The sequence below is a fragment of the Geotrypetes seraphini genome, chromosome 3 (assembly GCF_902459505.1).
Source record: "Geotrypetes seraphini chromosome 3, aGeoSer1.1, whole genome shotgun sequence".
Taxonomy (NCBI): Eukaryota; Metazoa; Chordata; class Amphibia; order Gymnophiona; family Dermophiidae; genus Geotrypetes; species Geotrypetes seraphini.
The window spans coordinates 91,679,441-91,696,859 of NC_047086.1; the positions used below are offsets into that span (position 1 = coordinate 91,679,441).

At 42.8% G+C, this 17,419-nt stretch overlaps 1 protein-coding gene across 7 annotated transcripts in view; it reads right to left on the reverse strand.

Annotated features, from left to right (window-relative positions):
• Positions 1-895: 895 nt before the first annotated feature.
• The window catches only part of ROCK2 (Rho associated coiled-coil containing protein kinase 2), a 358,167-nt gene continuing 341,643 nt past the window's right edge, over positions 896-17,419 (reverse strand). For 5 of the 7 annotated variants that reach the window (XR_004538687.1, XM_033936145.1, XM_033936150.1 and 2 more), the window contains 2 exons: positions 4,775-4,851; positions 896-2,173 (listed from right to left, as the gene is read on the reverse strand). Coding sequence is in view for 5 of the 7 variants with exons in the window: in XM_033936145.1 (XP_033792036.1) it covers positions 4,779-4,851 (73 nt within the window). In the remaining 2 variants the exon portion in view is untranslated. The remainder of the gene's footprint in view (positions 2,174-4,774; positions 4,852-17,419) is intronic. The other 2 variants (XM_033936147.1, XM_033936146.1) reach the window with 1 other exon arrangement.

Consider the following 17,419-nt stretch of genomic DNA (forward strand, 5'->3'; position numbering starts at 1 on the left):
GTGAATACTATTGCCCATGTCTGCAAAATGGAGTTCAAATTATCAGTGCTGTATTCTGCAGCCTGGAAGGAGGAGGGGCAGCCCCCATCTCTGGGGCTGCGCAGGTTTGGCAGCTGGTGTAAGACAACAGATGATGATTGGAATCAGAAGAGTGAACTTGTGACCTATACATTTGAAACAAAGCTTCTGCACCTGAGTTTCCATGGTGGTGGGGGGGGGGCGTTCAGGACTTGAGTTCCAACAGTTTCCAGAAGCGAAGAGTAATATGAGAAGCCAAGCCAATTTTGGGACTTCCTGCTCGCACCAGGGAAATTAAAAGATGTACGGGGAGGGAGGGGTTCGCACTGGTGGGGAAGGAGTGGGAGGGGGAAGGGCTCCATCGCCCCGAGCTCATCTCACCCTTGCTATGCCACTTCTAATCCTGGCACAACTGCAGTATCTCCACCAAAAATAATTCAACATGGGGCCTGCCAGTCCATGTCTACTGAAAGGACAGTTCTATAAAGGGAAAATATTAAGACACAAATTCCATATACAGCTTTATAATAGCAGCTTTTAAAATGTTGATGCCAGTTGCCTGGTTCCAACCTGATTAAGATGGAGCCTATCTTTCTGGAATAAGCTGCCCCTTGTCTAGAATATTGTCCAGATCCTAACAAATCTAAAACCCTCCTCCCTGCCCCACTACCTCATCCACACATCTGTGTTCCTTCTTCTGATTAGTGAATCGAGGGCTTCCTACTTTGCATGCCATTTCCCCTCATTTGCATGCACGGATCGGATCGGGGGTTAATAAACCAGGAGGTTAGCGGGTCGAGGAATGAAGCTTTAGTGAATCTAACCCTAATTGAAGAAAAACAATGAACATACTATTCATAGAACATAAAGGGGGAAATAGGAGGCTAAATAATTTTTTTTTATTGTCAATATGTTAAACATTTCAGCATACTGTTGTATAAAACATGCATCTTCTGGGATATGAGTACAGCATGTATGAGCCCACATAAATTATATTTTTGTATAAGACCGTGTAAAAAAAATCTGATTCAGGTTTCTCCCCAGTTCTAAATACTCCAAACACATTACCAAGATTTGTTTCTTTATCTTTAGGTTCGTGCTAGAGATTCAAAAAAATGCGTATCCAAAAATTTAAAATACATCTACAGTATTTTTCTTAGTTTTAATTTTGTGATAGTCCTTGTATACATGCGGTGACAATGTAAAAATGGTCAGATTTCCTTTAAGAAAATAAAAATACATCAAGGATGGAACACAAAACAAAGCAAAACAGTTTTATGATATGTAATGAGGGCAAAATAAAGTCCATGACCAATACTGAGGTCTGTAGAAGGGCTGGCTGGGTAACTGCTTGTAGTCTTGAAAAGATATATTAGTTCCAATATGATCTCTTAATGTTCCAGTAATCAACCTTTTCTCACCACAAAACCAAAATTTGGATTTTAACAGCTGAAATATTTTATGGAATGGGCAAAGACCTTGAAGAAAATTAAATTAAGGCATTCAGGTAGTGAAGGAGGACTGCCCATGACGACGCACAAAACTGGTGTAATACACTTCTAATTTCTTACTATACTTGCTGCTGTGCCCTGGCATGCAGCTTATGATATAGGACCAATATACTCTTCAATATTATGGCTTTGTACAAGTGCATAGTTGCAACTCCAGTACATAATGGTATCCAATTCATATGTATAAAAATAGAGTGTAACGTTCTGAAAACCTTCTTGCGGTATTACAGTATAATATAAATATATACACAGTATTGTGGTCACTTCTAAAAGATGCTGACTATTCCAATCTGGTTGACTGTTCCTATCCTTCTGGGGAGTATCCTGGTGATGGTGTCTCTGTGAAAGCTGACATACAGTAAATCTTTTTCATTTATATCTTCATTCTTCTCAGTCTTTTAGTCAGATGTAGTGTAAATGTTTGCCAAGAGGGCTAGCTTGAACAAGCATTTAAAGGGCTACTCCTCACAGACTAGTAGTTTATATTGCAGCCAAAAAATGTGTAAACTTCTGATACATATAGCAGAGTCTCTCAGGAAAAAAATATAGGTTTTCATACATTTTGGGTATCATATTTTTTCAGTCTTATTTGACCAGGAAGAAAATGATCACCTCATATGACTGCATTCACAGAAGGCAGTTAGCTGAAAAAGAAGAGAAATAAGAAAAGTTAGTTATATGATAGAAGCAGGTGTCGGGAGGTACTAGATTTCTATAATTTGTTTTAGCAAGGCTATATGCAACTAATTCTACCATGTGCTATATAATATTTACAATGATTTGGATGCTTTAAATATACTATGGTGCCAATTCTATTAATTAGTGGCCAGATTTAGGCACCTCTTGCTTGGTGCCATGATTCTGTTATAGAATAGGAGTATAAGTAAAAATTGGTGCATCTAGACTTACCCCCTCTTCTACGAAACCACACTAGCGTTTTTTTTAGCGCATAGAGCCGCACTGAATGGCCTGCGCTGCTCTCGACGCTCAAAGGAACTCAATGAGCGTCGGGAGCAGCGCGGGCCATTCAGTGCAGCTCTCTGCGCTAAAAAACGCTAGCATAGTTTCGTAGAAGAGGGGGTTAGGCACCAACAATTATGCTAAGTCAATGGCAGTCATAAGTGTTGGTGCTGAAGTGTGCCTTGAAGTATACATAAATTAAAGTATTCTACAAGTTATATGTGTATTTCCGAGACATGCCGATGACCTGCCCTGTGCCCTTGGTCCTATGTGCTAAATTATTTTGGCACATGTGTTAAATATGCTGAATATGCAAAATGGGTTACATATTAAAATATTCTGATGGATACAGCTCAAATTATATGAATATCACACTGCTGGTTAAGTATAAGGGTGGAAACTTTATAGTGAGGATAGAATAGCACCTAGCACTTATACATGTAAATGCCAATTTGTGGCATCAATCACGGGTATGTGCTATTAGTCTATAACTTATTCACCCAGACAGGACACCAATTTATAGAACTGCCCTTTATGTTTTTAAAGGGCAAGACCTGCTTATACATAAAATTTAAGGAAAACCCATCTTTAACCATTTCCTCACTTGAACGTGGTACTATCAGATTCGTGCCAACATCAAAGTAGTAGCTTTTTCTTTCACAAATCTCCCCCCCCCCCATCAGTAAACCAACCCATGAATCCAGCTCCCCAATTAGTATTGACCTTGTCATCCCACTGACACTACTGCTTTGAGATGCCACAGACTCCTTCTCAAATAGGTATCTGTGGCATATAGATAATCCAATCATTTTACACTTGTCAGGCACATTACACACTAGCTTCCAACAAATTTTTGTCATGATGATTCCATTTGCAATCCAGATTTTGCAAGTAGATTGGTAAATTCTAGACACACAGGTTTCACACCACTGCAAGCTCAAGTTAGTTCATAAAGCAACACATCACAAAGCTATTGGGAACACAAGATAAACAAATGCAAAGTCTTGCAAGTTTTTAACAGCAAAATATACTGTAGGCATGCTTCTGCTTCCAAGGTATTATACGTTAAGCAGTTTCAATACAGGGTAAACTATCTTTGGTTTTGGACTTACCTTAGTTCTTCTATTTTACCTGTTTATTGCACTCAGAATGCAAGAAAAGTTATAAACAGGATGCAGCACATACTTGCAATGTACGGATCTTTTGACTGTCTAATATATAATTTTTTTCAAGCTAATTTCATTAGGCATCACAAAAACAAACTGTGCATCTGTGTGTGTACACACACAATCTATACATATTTTATATATTATTATTTAGCATCTACTTTTCAAATAATAAGGACATATTTGTGGAATTTGGCACAAGCATGTTTCTGGGCAGGACTCATTGTCAAGCGACTGTTTTCAAGCAGGGCTCATGGACAGAAGTCCAGATGATAGCTGCACTAATGGTGCTTTGGCTGGGAGTGTGGGAGTATAAGGGCAATGAGTGCTGGTTGTGCAGCAGAGAGAAATGAGCTATGGCAGGTTCTCAAAAACAGGTTGGGCTTCAGCTGCACTAGAAACAGCACTGATAGCAGGGATCATCGATTTGAGCCGCAATACAATTTGGGGGGGGGGGAGGGGAAATAGACTAACTATTTAGTGGAAGATGTCGAAGTGGAAGATGATATTTTCTTTCTCAAGGGACCCTCAGCCACAAGAGGGCACCCGCTCAAATTCAGGGGCGGAAAATTTCATGGCGACACCAGAAAGTATTTCTTCACAGAGAGAGTAGCTGATCATTGGAACAAGCTTCCAGTGCAGGTGATCGAGGCAGACAGCGTGCCTGACTTTAAGAATAAATGGGATACCCATGTGGGATCCCTACGAGGGTCAAGATAAGGAAATTGGGTCATTAGGGCATAGACAGGGGGTGGGTAAGCAGAGTGGGCAGACTTGATGGGCTTTAGCCCTTTTCTGCCGTCATCTTCTATGTTTCTATGTTTCTAATTGAGATGATGGATGGGAGGGGAAGTGAGAGAGGGGAAAAAGTGTGGCAGAAATGAATTAAGGAGAAAAATGCTGATTGGGGTGATCTGGGGCATTGAAACATACTAACTTATGCGCAGGTATTTTGCTGGTCTTTGCTAGTGTATATGTGTGTGTATGCACCCACAGATACGCATTAGGCCATAATGGAACAGATGTATTTCCCAAATGAAAATCAAAAAGCATGCTTCATCTAAAAGCTACAGAAATTTAAATCAAATCCACTTGTAACAGCTTGATTTACCAGATTACCTCTTCAGAAATCAAAAACATCGTCATCCTCATCATCAACTGACCACTCCCATTCTTTAAATGCCAAATCTAGCAATCTGTAACAGGAGGTTTTACATTTAGAGGTGTAGTACCCCACTGGACAACAATTGCAGCATTTAGCAGTTGACAGTCTAAGAAAGCACCACATTCTGAACATTATCATAGTCTCTCTGTATTCTGTGTTGCTGAATCTGACACCATTAAACATACGCTCATTAAGAAGTCTGTTTAAACAAATCCTCACACTACACAGGGAGCGTTCATTGTGACAAGAGTACCTTGTTTGAACAAGCAGCAAAGAGGAAGATAGAACAAACTGCCAATGCTGCAGTTAGATCCAGGAACCGATCATGTGTAGAACAGGAAAACAAAACCTTACATCCTAGACTAGTGTTTTTCAATGCAAGACCCGTGGGCCAATGATGACTCCTGGAGACCTCTGGGGTGGCTTCCATTGGCATTCCTTCCCACCCCCACACACTGCTTCTCTATCCAAGCTTAGATCAGAAAGGGGAAAGTGGATGGGAGAAAGAAATGCATGCTTGAAGGACAAATCATTTCTCAATAGAAGAGAATGTATTTGAAAACATGGGCCTCCTTGTTAATACCCCAAATGAAGAGTTCAAAGGGGAGCTGGATATCATTGTCACACTCTAGTCAGTAGCATCATGGCCCTGCATAGCAAGATATCTTGTGGATTTCCTTTAGCTTATTTGAATCCCAAGTGGCCCTGACTTAATAGTGAAGACCACTATTCTAGACAAAGAGGGTAACCTTCCCCTAAATAGCATCAGAAGAGATGAGAGGAAGGGAATGGAATCAGTCCATGTCATAAAGAAACTATCTGCAGACACTGGAAGTGTCTGCTGAATATGAGAGAGTGCCCTTCATAGAGGACCCTCAATAACAGGACCTAGGAGCATTTATTATCAAAGAAAAGAAAGAGAGTCGGACAGAGGAAAAGACCTCAAGGGCACAAAGGGCAGGCACAGCTTTGGATGCAGGACCAACAATGGAACCTTCATAATACATATGCATACTTATCTGTACGTTTACATGTACACACAAATATATAGACTTGTGTATAACAACAGTCATGCATACAGAAAAATACATCACATCCATATATAAAGGATGTAAAATATTAACTATATAAACGACATAAGAAATTTTGGGTTTTGTTGTGACCTGCTTCAAAATGCATATGTGAAGTGATCTATCCAGTTTGACATTAACCCCACCTGTTACTAAACCGCAATAGTGGTTATTAGCGCAGGGAGCCACGCTCATAGCAGCACTGTAATGAAAGACATAACTGGAAAGAGGGAAACGGGGAGACATTCGACAGTACAAATCTGTTCTGTAACAAACATTAGCAATAAATATTGTAACATTAAAAACAGTTTCTATAAAAACAAAACAAAATGTGTGCAACCAGCATTTAGTTTTTATAGAGTGCACAGCTACTCGCATGTCTTGCTATCTAGCAGAGACTTGAAGCAAACTATACAATGGCTGGAGCATTCTCTTTCTTTCAGTTTTTTTCATCGCTCTCCTGAAAGGCAGAGATTTCTCCAGCAACGGATTGATTCCAAGGCAGAAGGCAGGTGAAGCCCATATACAGAGCGAGGCTTCAGGACCATCAAATACATCTACAAGAAAGATGATTATCGAGGTAAAACCTAATATTTCTTTCTAGTGGTCCTGAACCATAGGGACGTACCAAAGCAGTTCCCAGAATCTAGGGCGGGCCCACTGAGCATGCCATCAGGATGGAAGAGCCGACAGCGGCGTCTTTCCTGGCTGCAACATCCACCCTGTAGAACCTGGTAAAGATATCGAGAGCAAACCAGTTAGCCGCTCTATAGACCTCATTGGGTGAGCCAGCCCTAGTCTCTGCCCAAGAGGTAGCATCTCCTCTGGTGGAATGAGCTTCCAATGTGATTAGTGGCTGCTTACTGCAGCCCACATAACATAACTTTATTTTTCTATACCGCCTCAATCAAAAAAATTCTAGACGGTTTACACAAAAGAGAAAAACTGGACAATCAGCGAAATACAAAATGGTAAGAATAGCAAGAATACAGCATATTTACTAAAAGGACATAAGAGGAGGAAACGTCCATCTTGATCCATCTGGAAATTGAGGCTTTAGACGTCAGCCTCCCTTTCTTTGTGTGACTGGTCCACAAAACTCATTGGTAACTTCAAGGTACTGGAGGAGAGTGTGCTTGACATCCAGCAAATGCAACACCCTGTCCATTGTCTTTAATCCTGTAGGAGAAAAAGCAGGCAGACAGACTTCCTGATTAATGTGGAAGGCTGAGACAACCTTCAATAAGAAGGATGGAAATGTGTGTAAGGAAAACTCTGCTTCTGTAATCTTGAGAAATGGCTCATTGCAGGACAGAGCTTGCAACTTGGAAACTCGTCTTGCTGATGTAATCACCACCAAGAACACCATCTTGACAGTAAGATCCAGAAGGGAAGAGTTTTGCAAGGGCTAAAACGAAAATCTGCCGAGACCCTGCAATACGGTGTTAAGGTTCTAGGAAGGAAAGAGGGACTAACTGGAGGGCGTAACCAAAGAGTCCTTTAATGAACCAGATGACATCTGGATGAGAGGCAAGGAAGCCTCTGTCCCCTCATGCTTGGAAACAGGAAAGGCCTGTTGTCTGTACTTTCAGTGAACTGACAGACAGGTCCTTCTGAAGTCCCTATTCCAAAAAGGAAACTGGAGCTTGGAAGGGCTATACCTCCTTCACAGCATACCAGCACTGAAAGTAGGCAAGTTGCCAGTGGTGAGTGTTTTTCTGAAAAAAAAAATAAATCTCTGGAGCGGTTCTTGTAACTCAAAAACTTTAAAAAGCCATCTCACTTCTGTGGTGTTGGTTGACAACAAAAGTGCACATAACATTTCCTCATGCATATCATCCTGAAAAATATATTGCACAAAAACAAGCATTGATGCCTTGTTATCAACATCAGTAGACTCATCAACCTGGATTGCGTACCACGGTGACTCATTAATCCTCTCTAACAATTGTGCCCCAATATCCTCTGCTATTTCATCAATTCGACTGGTTACGGTGCTCGTTTAAAGAGGAACACCGGCCACCTTTTCAGCTGCAGCCTCTCCTAAAAGTTCACGGCAAATGTCCTTAGCAGCAGGCAGGATCAACTCTTCACCAATTGTAAAGGGCTTCTTAGCTTTGGCAATAGGGTCAGCCACTAATGTACTGAAGTGTTGGCCTAAAAAAAAATTGCTTCTGTTCTTTCAAATTCATGTTTTTTTTCTTTTGAAAACCCCCAAAGTCTTGTCTTTTAATGCAGGGTGCTTGGTCTCCATGTGGCGAATCGGTTTTGAGGATTTCATGGCTTCGTTGGATAGTCGTTTACCACATATTATACAAAGTGGGAATGGAGAATGTGAATCACCTGCTGCAATGAGCCTGCAATTTAAATGGGACTCTTGATATTTTCTTTTAAATGCAGCTCTCTTTTTGTTGGTAGTCTTAAGAGTCTTCTGCTGTCTTATCATCATTGGGTCTTTCCCACTTTTCAAAGAAGCTTTTCAGTGATGTTTGTTTTTTACTCATTTTTGCCAAGGTGCAAAAATGTGTTTAAAATTATCACTGCCAAAACTCTGTTCCTGTGCCTTTAAGCATTCCTCCTCACAGCTCCACACACGCCGGCTGCAGCCTTCAAGATGGTAGCTGCAGTTGCTAACTGCTGCCTCTCCTGCTGTCACCGCCAACCAGGTAACCCCCCCCCCCCCCCCACCTCCTGGTATCTTCTGCCTCTGTCCCATATGCTGCTGCTCCACCACCGCTGCTTCAGATTTTCCTCCTCAGACTCCTCCAAGTTTCAAGTTTTTATTAGTGTTTGATGAATCGCTTATTTAATTTCCTAAGCGATGTACAATTTATAAGCAGGGCTGTGGAGTCGGAGTCGGAGGAAATTTCGGGAACCTGGAGTCGGAGTCAGAAGTACAAAAAACTGAGGAGTCGGAGTCGGAACATTTATCTACCGACTCCATTTTTGAACTTGGCATACCAATCACGAGCGATTCTTTCAGCTATAGTACCCACTATATACACAGCACAAATGTTGCGAGCAGCTTCTGTGGCCTTAGAACCTTGATTAAAAGCAAAAAGAAGGTGGTGTCGAAAATGCTCATTTCTCTCGGCTCATAGACAACCCCGCGAAAGTCAAAGGCGCACGCTGACAACTGAGCGCAAGATGGAGGCACGCGCCGAAGAAAATTACAGTTATTAGGGGCTCCGACGGGGGTTTTTGTTGTGGAGCCCCCCCAGTTTACTTAATAGAGATCGCGCTGGCGTTGTGGGGGGTTTGGGGGGCTGTAACCCTCCACATTTTACTGTAAACTTAACTTTTTCCCTAAAAACAGGGAAAAAGTGAAGTTTTCAGTAAAATGTGGGGGGTTACAACCCCCCACACCACGGCGCAATCTCTATTAAGTAAAGTGGGGGAGTTCCTCCCCCACGCCCCCCCTGTCGGAGTCGTAAACACAGTAATTTTCTGCGGCGCGCGCCTCCGCGCTGCGCTCAATTGTCTGGGCGCGCCTTTGTCCTGGCGCACTTTTGACCTGACACCTTTCTCTCAACTTGACATTCCATTTTAACAATCTGAAAATTAACCACTGCTGTGGAGTCGGAGTCGAGGAGTCGGAGGAAATTTCAGGTACCTGGAGTCGGAGTCGGAGTCTGAAGTACAAAAAACTGAGGAGTCGGAGTCAGAGTCGGAACATTTATCTACCGACTCCACAGCCCTGTTTATAAGAGAAGGGTAGTGAATATATTAAAATAATTTCAGATTTACGAAATAAGACTAACATGAACGGGTAGGGGGGAAAAGTTACAATTCTTTGTTAGAGCTGAAAAACAATGGGAAAGTAAACGAGAGGAAGGGTAAAAAATTCAAAAATGTTAAAAAGAATACTGATCTGCAGAGTGGGTAAAAGTGGGGTGCCCAATAGTGCCTGTATGCCTGTAGTGCAAACAGTACCAATTTTCCCCAAAAATAAGACACTGTCTTATATTAATTTTGGGTCTAAAAAATGCACTAGGGCTTATTTTTGGGGGGATGTCTTATTTTTTTTGTGAACAATGATCATCACTCACCCATCCCCCTGCGCAGCACCTTTCCATTTCTCCCTCCCATCCCCCAAGTGCAACAGAACCCCAACAACCCATCCCCCTACGCACCTTTCCATCTCTCCTTCCCATCCCTCACGTACAGCAGAACACCGATGACCCTCCGACCGCGAGGCCCCAACATACCTCCAATTCTGAGAAGCAGCAACAGCGGCAATGCTGAACAGGCTGCTTCACTGCCTTTCCCACCAGGGAACTTCTCCCTGCCACCATGTCACTAACGATACCATCAGTGATGCGGGGTCAGAGGGAAGGACCCGGGAGAGGCAGCGAAGCAGCCTGTTCAGTGCTGCCACCGCTCCACTTTTCAGAACGGAGGTGGGAGGGGAAGGAGGGTTGGATACTCTCATGGCCTGGTTTCAGTGCTGCTGTGCTTTTCAGAACAGAGGTGGGATGGGAAGGTGGAATGGATACTCTCGCGGCCCGGCTGTGGCCCCCTAGTGGGCCGCAGACCAGGGGTTGAGGACCCCTGCTGTATAGTATTGCTTTCCCATAGTAAGTAATTAGTCTACTCATCAACCATTAGGAGTACAGTAACACTGTTAAACAAAAACATTGCACACAACAGTGCTGGAAAGTAAATACAGCAATGTACTGTACAGTATCACAACCACAGTAAGCAATTAGGGCCCCTTTTACAAAGATAAGGTAGAGATTTCTCCTGTGACAACAGGAACTGGATGGGCTTTAGTGCATTAGCTGCACTGGGACACACTACTGGGCTTTCTAAAAGGGGCCTTTAGTATGATCACCATTAGGACAAACAATTCAGAACCACTATAGGATGCTACAGTGCAGTCTGGGAAATGGACATAGAGATGGTACATTGCCATCATGAAAACATTGCTTGACAAAAACCAGGTGTAAAGTATACTGTATTGTGCTATATCACTCAAGGAGAACTTCTGTCAGATCAACCACTGAAGAGAAAGAGGCTTGCAGCTCCAGAATGGCAATAGAAGACACAGACATCGATGCTAGTAGGTTGGCCTCAACCTGATCAACCTCTGACGCATGAGTCGAGGCTGACAGGTCTATTTCTGATACATCAACCTCTGGAGAGGGACAGGTGTACAGCTCCAGAATGACAACATCTGTAAAAAATGGAGCTGTCGGTGCTGGTAGGTCAACTATAGCCTGATCAATCTCTGGCAAATGAGTCAAGGCTGGAAAGTTGACTTCTATCGCATCAATCTCTGGCGCATGAGTCTCATGACTTGTTGACTGAAAAAAAAAACCCCAACTGCTTGGGTTTCCTTCTCAGCCCTTAAGCGTCTCAGCTTAAGGGGCAAACACAGAGCTTGTCAGATGTTTGAATTTTAGACTGCGCTCCAGCATGGGATCACATTCCCTCATGTTACTGAACAGTTTTTCCAACGTTGATGCCCATCCTTCTTTTTTTTGCAGATGCAAGGCACGATTTTTGAAATGTTTGACGCCTCTCCATCATCACTGTTTCCGATGCCTTGTTGTGTCATCTCATCCAGGTCTTCTTTTCTGGGCTCTACGGCACTCTCTTCTAAAATTTCTTTCATGTCTTCATTTGTCATGTCCTCGAAAACTTCACTGATTTTTCCAAAATAATATGTGCAATGTATTATTTGATGAAATATTATGTATGTTTTATATGGAAAACACTTAGATTTAAGCAATCTAGAAATTTTAAAAAATAAATAAAATAATGGTTTCCACATTTCTATTCTTGTTTTCTGTAACAAGTCCACCCGGGCAAACCAGAGATATTGATAAAGAAATGGATGCCGAGATGAAGCAAGAATGCAAAAGAGGTTACACGGTTGTTATGGGAGACTTCGACTACCCCGGGATAGACTGGAGTCTTGGAAGCTCAAGATGCGCCAGGGAGACAGAATTCCTGGAGGCTATACAAGATTGCTTCATGGAGCAGCTTGTTAGAGAACCGACGAGAGGAAATGCAACTTTGGATCTAATCCTAAATGGGCTAATGGGACCTGCAAAGGAAGTGGAAGTAGTGGGACCGTTGGGAAATAGCGATCATAATATGATCAAGTTCAAGGTTGAAGTAGGAATACCGAACGGAAAGAGAACCATAGCGACAACTTTCAACTTCAGGAAAGGAAACTATGAAGCAATGAGGGAAATGGTAATGAAGAAAATTAGGAACACTTCCAAGAAATGGCAAATGGTAGAACATGCCTGGTTTTTTTCAAGGACACGGTGAGCAAGGCGCAAAATCTGTACATCCCCAGATTCAGAAAGGGGTGCAAAAAGAGTCGAACAAAAGACCCGGTATGGATGACTAAAATAGTGAAGGAAGCGATAGCCAATAAGAAAAATTCATTCAGGAAATGGAAGAAGGACAAAACTGAGGAGAACTGGAAAGAGCATAGGAAGTATCAAAAAGAATGTCACAGTGTGGTTCGAAAAGCCAAAAGAGAGTACGAAGAGAGGCTAGCCAGGGAGGCACAAAATTTCAAACCGTTCTTCAGATATGTTAAAGGGAAACAGCCAGCTAGGGAGGAGGTGGGACCGCTGGACGAAGGAGACAGGAAGGGAGCGGTGAAGGAGGAGAAAAAAGTCGCGGAAAGACTTAACATGTTCTTTTCGTCTGTATTTACAAACGAAGACACAACCAACATACCGGAACCTGAGCAAATCTTCAATGGAAATCAAGCAGAAAAATTAACATCCATGGAAGTGAGCCTTGATGATGTACACAGGCAGATAGAAAAACTTAAAACTGACAAATCCCCTGGTCCGGATGGAATCCATCCAAGGGTTTTGAAAGAATTAAAGGAGGAGATAGCTGAACTACTGCAGCAAATTTGCAACCTATCCTTGAAAAAAGGCATGATCCCGGAGGATTGGAAGATAGCCAACGTCACGCCCATCTTTAAAAAGGGATCAAGAGGTGACCCGGGAAACTACAGACCGGTGAGTCTGACCTCGGTTCCGGGGAAAATGGCGGAAGCACTGATAAAAGAAAACATCGATGAACATTTGGATAGAAACAAACTTCTGAAAACAAGCCAACATGGTTTCTGCAGGGGGAGATCATGCCTAACTAACTTATTGCACTTCTTCGAAGGAATTAACAAAAGGATGGGCAGGGGAGACCCCATAGACATCATATACCTTGATTTCCAAAAAGCCTTTGACAAGGTGCCTCACGAACGTCTACTCCGGAAACTGAAGAATCATGGGGTGGATGGAGACGTACATAGATGGATCAGAAACTGGTTGGCAGGTAGGAAACAGAGGGTAGGAGTGAAGGGCCACTACTCGGACTGGATGAGGGTCACGAGTGGTGTTCCGCAGGGCTCGGTGCTCGGGCCGCTGCTATTTAATATATTCATAAATGATCTAGAAACAGGGACGAAGTTTGAGATAATAAAATTTGCGGACGATACAAAAATATTTAGTGGAGCTGGAACTAAAGAGGAATGCGAAGAATTGCAAAGGGACTTGAACAAACTGGGGGAATGGGCGGCGAGATGGCAGATGAAGATCAACGTTGAGAAATGTAAAGTATTGCATGTGGGGAAGCAGAAACCCAAGGTACAACTATACGATGGGAGGGATGTTATTGAATGAGAGTACCCAAGAAAGGGACTTGGAGGTAATGGTGGACATGACAATGAAGCCGACGGCACAGTGCGCAGCGGCCGCTAAGAAAGCAAATAGAATGCTAGGTATAATCAAGAAGGGTATTACAACCAGGACAAAAGAAGTTATCCTGCCGTTGTATCGGGCGATGATGCGCCCGCATCTGGAATACTGCGTCCAATATTGGTCGCCGTACCTTAAGAAGGATATGGCATTACTCGAGAGGGTTCAGAGGAGAGCGACACGTCTGATAAAAGGGATGGAAAATCTTTTATACGCTGAGAGATTGGAGAAACTGGGTCTCTTTTCCCTGGAGAAGAGGAGACTTAGAGGGGATATGATAGAGACTTATAAGATCATGAAGGGCATAGAGAGAGTAGAGAGGGACAGATTCTTCAAACTTTCCAAAAATAAAAGAACAAGAGGGCACTCGGAAAAGTTGAAAGGGGACAGATTCAAAACGAATGCTAGGAAGTTCTTCTTTACCCAACGAGTGGTGGACAACTGGAATGCGCTTCCAGAGGGCGTAATAGGGCAGAGTACAGTACTGGGGTTTAAGAAAGGATTGGACAATTTCCTGCTGGAAAAGGGGATAGAAGGGTATAAATAGATGATTACTGCACAGGTCCTGGACCTGTTGGGCCGCCGCGTGAGCGGACTTCTGGGCATGATGGACCTCAGGTCTGACCCAGGAGAGGCATTGCTTATGTTCTTATGTAACACCTTCAAAGTCCTCAAAGTTTGTTACACAGTCTGGCCAATCTTTTTTCCAACAATTGTTCATAGAAGCCTGTGTGATACTATCCCAGGCAATGCCAACATGGTCAATTACACTTCTCCCTCAATATTCGCGGGGGTTAGGGACACAGCCGGCCCGTGAATATTAAAAAACTGTGAATAATATTCAGGACAGTTCTGACCCACCCCCCCGCCTTCCCCCGAAATCCTGAACCTTACCTTAAGCCCTCTGAGACTCCCCAGAACCAAACTTATTGGGCTTTTGGGGCAGGAACGATCTTCCTATGCTCCTGCCTCAAGAGACTACGGGAGCTCACGGCAGCCATTTCCTATGAGTGATGTGCACGGGGCAGGAGCGTAGGAAGATTGCTCCTGCCCCGAAAGCCCGCTAGACCACCAGGAAGGTTCCGGAGAGTATCAGAGGGCTTAAAAATAGCCCCCCAAATTAAAATCAATTAAAAAAAAAATCCCGAATAACTGAATCCACAGATACTGAAACCGCAGATTCGGAGGGAGAAGTGTACACTGTGTATTTTTACTGTCTTCCAGTAATCAAACATGGTGGTTTGCTGGTTAGCATCAGAAGCTTCACAGGCCTTGCCTTTATTATTCCCTGATCAAGAGGCTGGACAAGGGATGTTTTATTAGGAGGCATGAAAAGAACTTGAACATCAGGGTGTGCATTTTCCAGGTCCTTGCTTACGGTGTTCAAAATCAGCAATACCTTAAATGCAATGGAGCGAAACAGTTGAGGCAATCCCAGAATAACGCAGATGTCATCTATGCTTTGCGGTGACATCTCCAGTAGACTGGCATGCAGTTTAGGTTCTTTTCTTTAATTGCATGAAAACTTTGGGCTCTGTAGACCATAAGAGACTTACATTTGAAATCACTCTTTGCATTGGCACACAGTAGCAGGATGGAACAATCTTTAAATGCCTTGAATCCTGACGCTTTTACTGCCATTTTCATTATATATGTCCATTTCCCAGTCTGCTGGTAAAATAAGCCAGTCTCATCCACATTAAAGACCTGCTCTGGCACATACCCCTTTTCTTTAATTACACTTAGCAGGTATGTTTTAAATTCCTTCTTGCTGCTGCCCTAGGCCAAGTGTTTCTCAATTCAGTCCTGGAGTACCTCCTTTCCAGTCAGGTTTTCAGGATATCCACAATGAATATGCATAAAAAATGTGCACATATTGGAGGAAGTATACAAATCAAGTTTATGCATTGTGGATATCCTGAAAACCTGACTGGCAAGGGGGTACTCCAGTACTGAGTTGAGAAACACTGCCCTAGGTGATCCACTAGTCTTGCCTAATAGTTAGGCCAGTCTTAAACAAGTCATACTAGATAAATATTTTGCATGGAACAAAATGCAAATTGGAGTCTTTATGGATAAAAATTCAATTTGTGAAGAAGAAGAAAATACTGGTGGACAGGATGGAGAAACATATAAGAACATAAGAATTGCCACTTCTGGGTCAGACCAGTGGTCCATCCTGCCCAGCAGTCCACTCACGCAGCGGTCCCTAGGTCAAGACCAGTGCTCCAAATGAGTTCAGTCTCACCAGTTTAGCATGAACTTGTTCAACTTTGTCTTGAAACCCTGGAGGGTGTTTTCCCCTATAACAGACTCCGGAAGAGCGTTCCAGTTTTCTACCACTCTCTGGGTGAAAATGAATTTCCTTACGTTTATACGGAATCTATCTCCTTTCAACTTTAGAAAGTATCCTCTTGTTCTCCCTACCTTGGAGAGGGTGAACAAGCTGTCTTTCTCTACTAAGTCTTTTTCCTTCAGTATTTTGAATGTTTCGATCATGTCCCCTCGCAGTCTCCTCTTTTCAAGCTTCTCCAATCTCTCACTGTATGGCAATTCCTCCATCCCCTTAACCATTTTAGTCGCTCTTCTCTGGACCCTTTCGAGTAGTACCGTGTCCTTCTTCAAGAACGGCAACCAGTGCTGGACGCAGTACTCCAGGTGAGGGCACACCATGGCCCGGTACAGCGGAATGATAACCTCTGATCTGTTTGTGATCCCCTTCTTGATCATTCCTAGCATTCTGTTCGCCATTTTTGCCGCCACAGCACGTTGTGCAGATAGCTTCACGGACTTGTCGATCAGAACTCCCAAGTCCTTTTCCTGGGAGGTCTCTCCAAGTACCGCTCCAGACATCCTGTATTCGTCCATGAGATTTTTGTTCCCAACATGCATCACTTTGCACTTATCCACGTTGAACCTCATTTGCCATGTCGATGCCCATTTCTCGAGCTTGATTATGTCACGTTGCAGATCTTCGCAATCCCCCTTTGAAATGCTAACAGAAACATAGTGAAGTTTCTGGCATCCAATGGATTACAGGCCACGAGGCAACATTGTTTCACAAGAGGTAGGTCCTGTCATTTTATTTGACTGGGTGACCAGAGTTGGATAGAGGTAGAGTATACTAGATGTGATATATTTAAGATTTTAGCAAAGCCTTTAACATGGTTCCATACAGATATCTAATAAATAAACTGAGTGCCCTCAGTATATGCCCCAAAGTGAAGAACTGGGTTAGAAACTGGTTGAAAGACAATAAATGATAGTGATAAATGGAGCTCAATCTGAGAAAAATGGATGTTACCAGTACTGCGCTGCAAGGATAGCCCTAATGAATATGCATGAGAGATTTGCATATAATGGAGGAGACAGACATGCATGAGAGATTTGCATATAATGGAGGAGACAGACATGCAAATGTGTCTCATGCATATTCATTAGGGATATCCTGAAATCCAAATGGCTGTGGGTCCCCTGGCAGGATTGAGAACCACTGACCCAAATGATTGTTTCATGGACCAGTTGGCCCAGGAACTAACCAGGCATGAAACTATATTAGACCTAGTCCTTACTGTCACCAAGAACTTGGTGCAAGGGATAATGATGTTGGGTCTGCTCAGTAACAGAAGAATTAAAAGATTGATAAAATTTTTCACAAGAAGGGGATGATCCTAAAAACAACTAGCTATTACAATTAATTTTAAAATTGGAAATGATAATAAAAAGAAAAATAGCATAAAAATCTTAAAGGTATGAGCACTAAATTCAAAAGTTTTCATCAGGCATGGAAATTATTTAA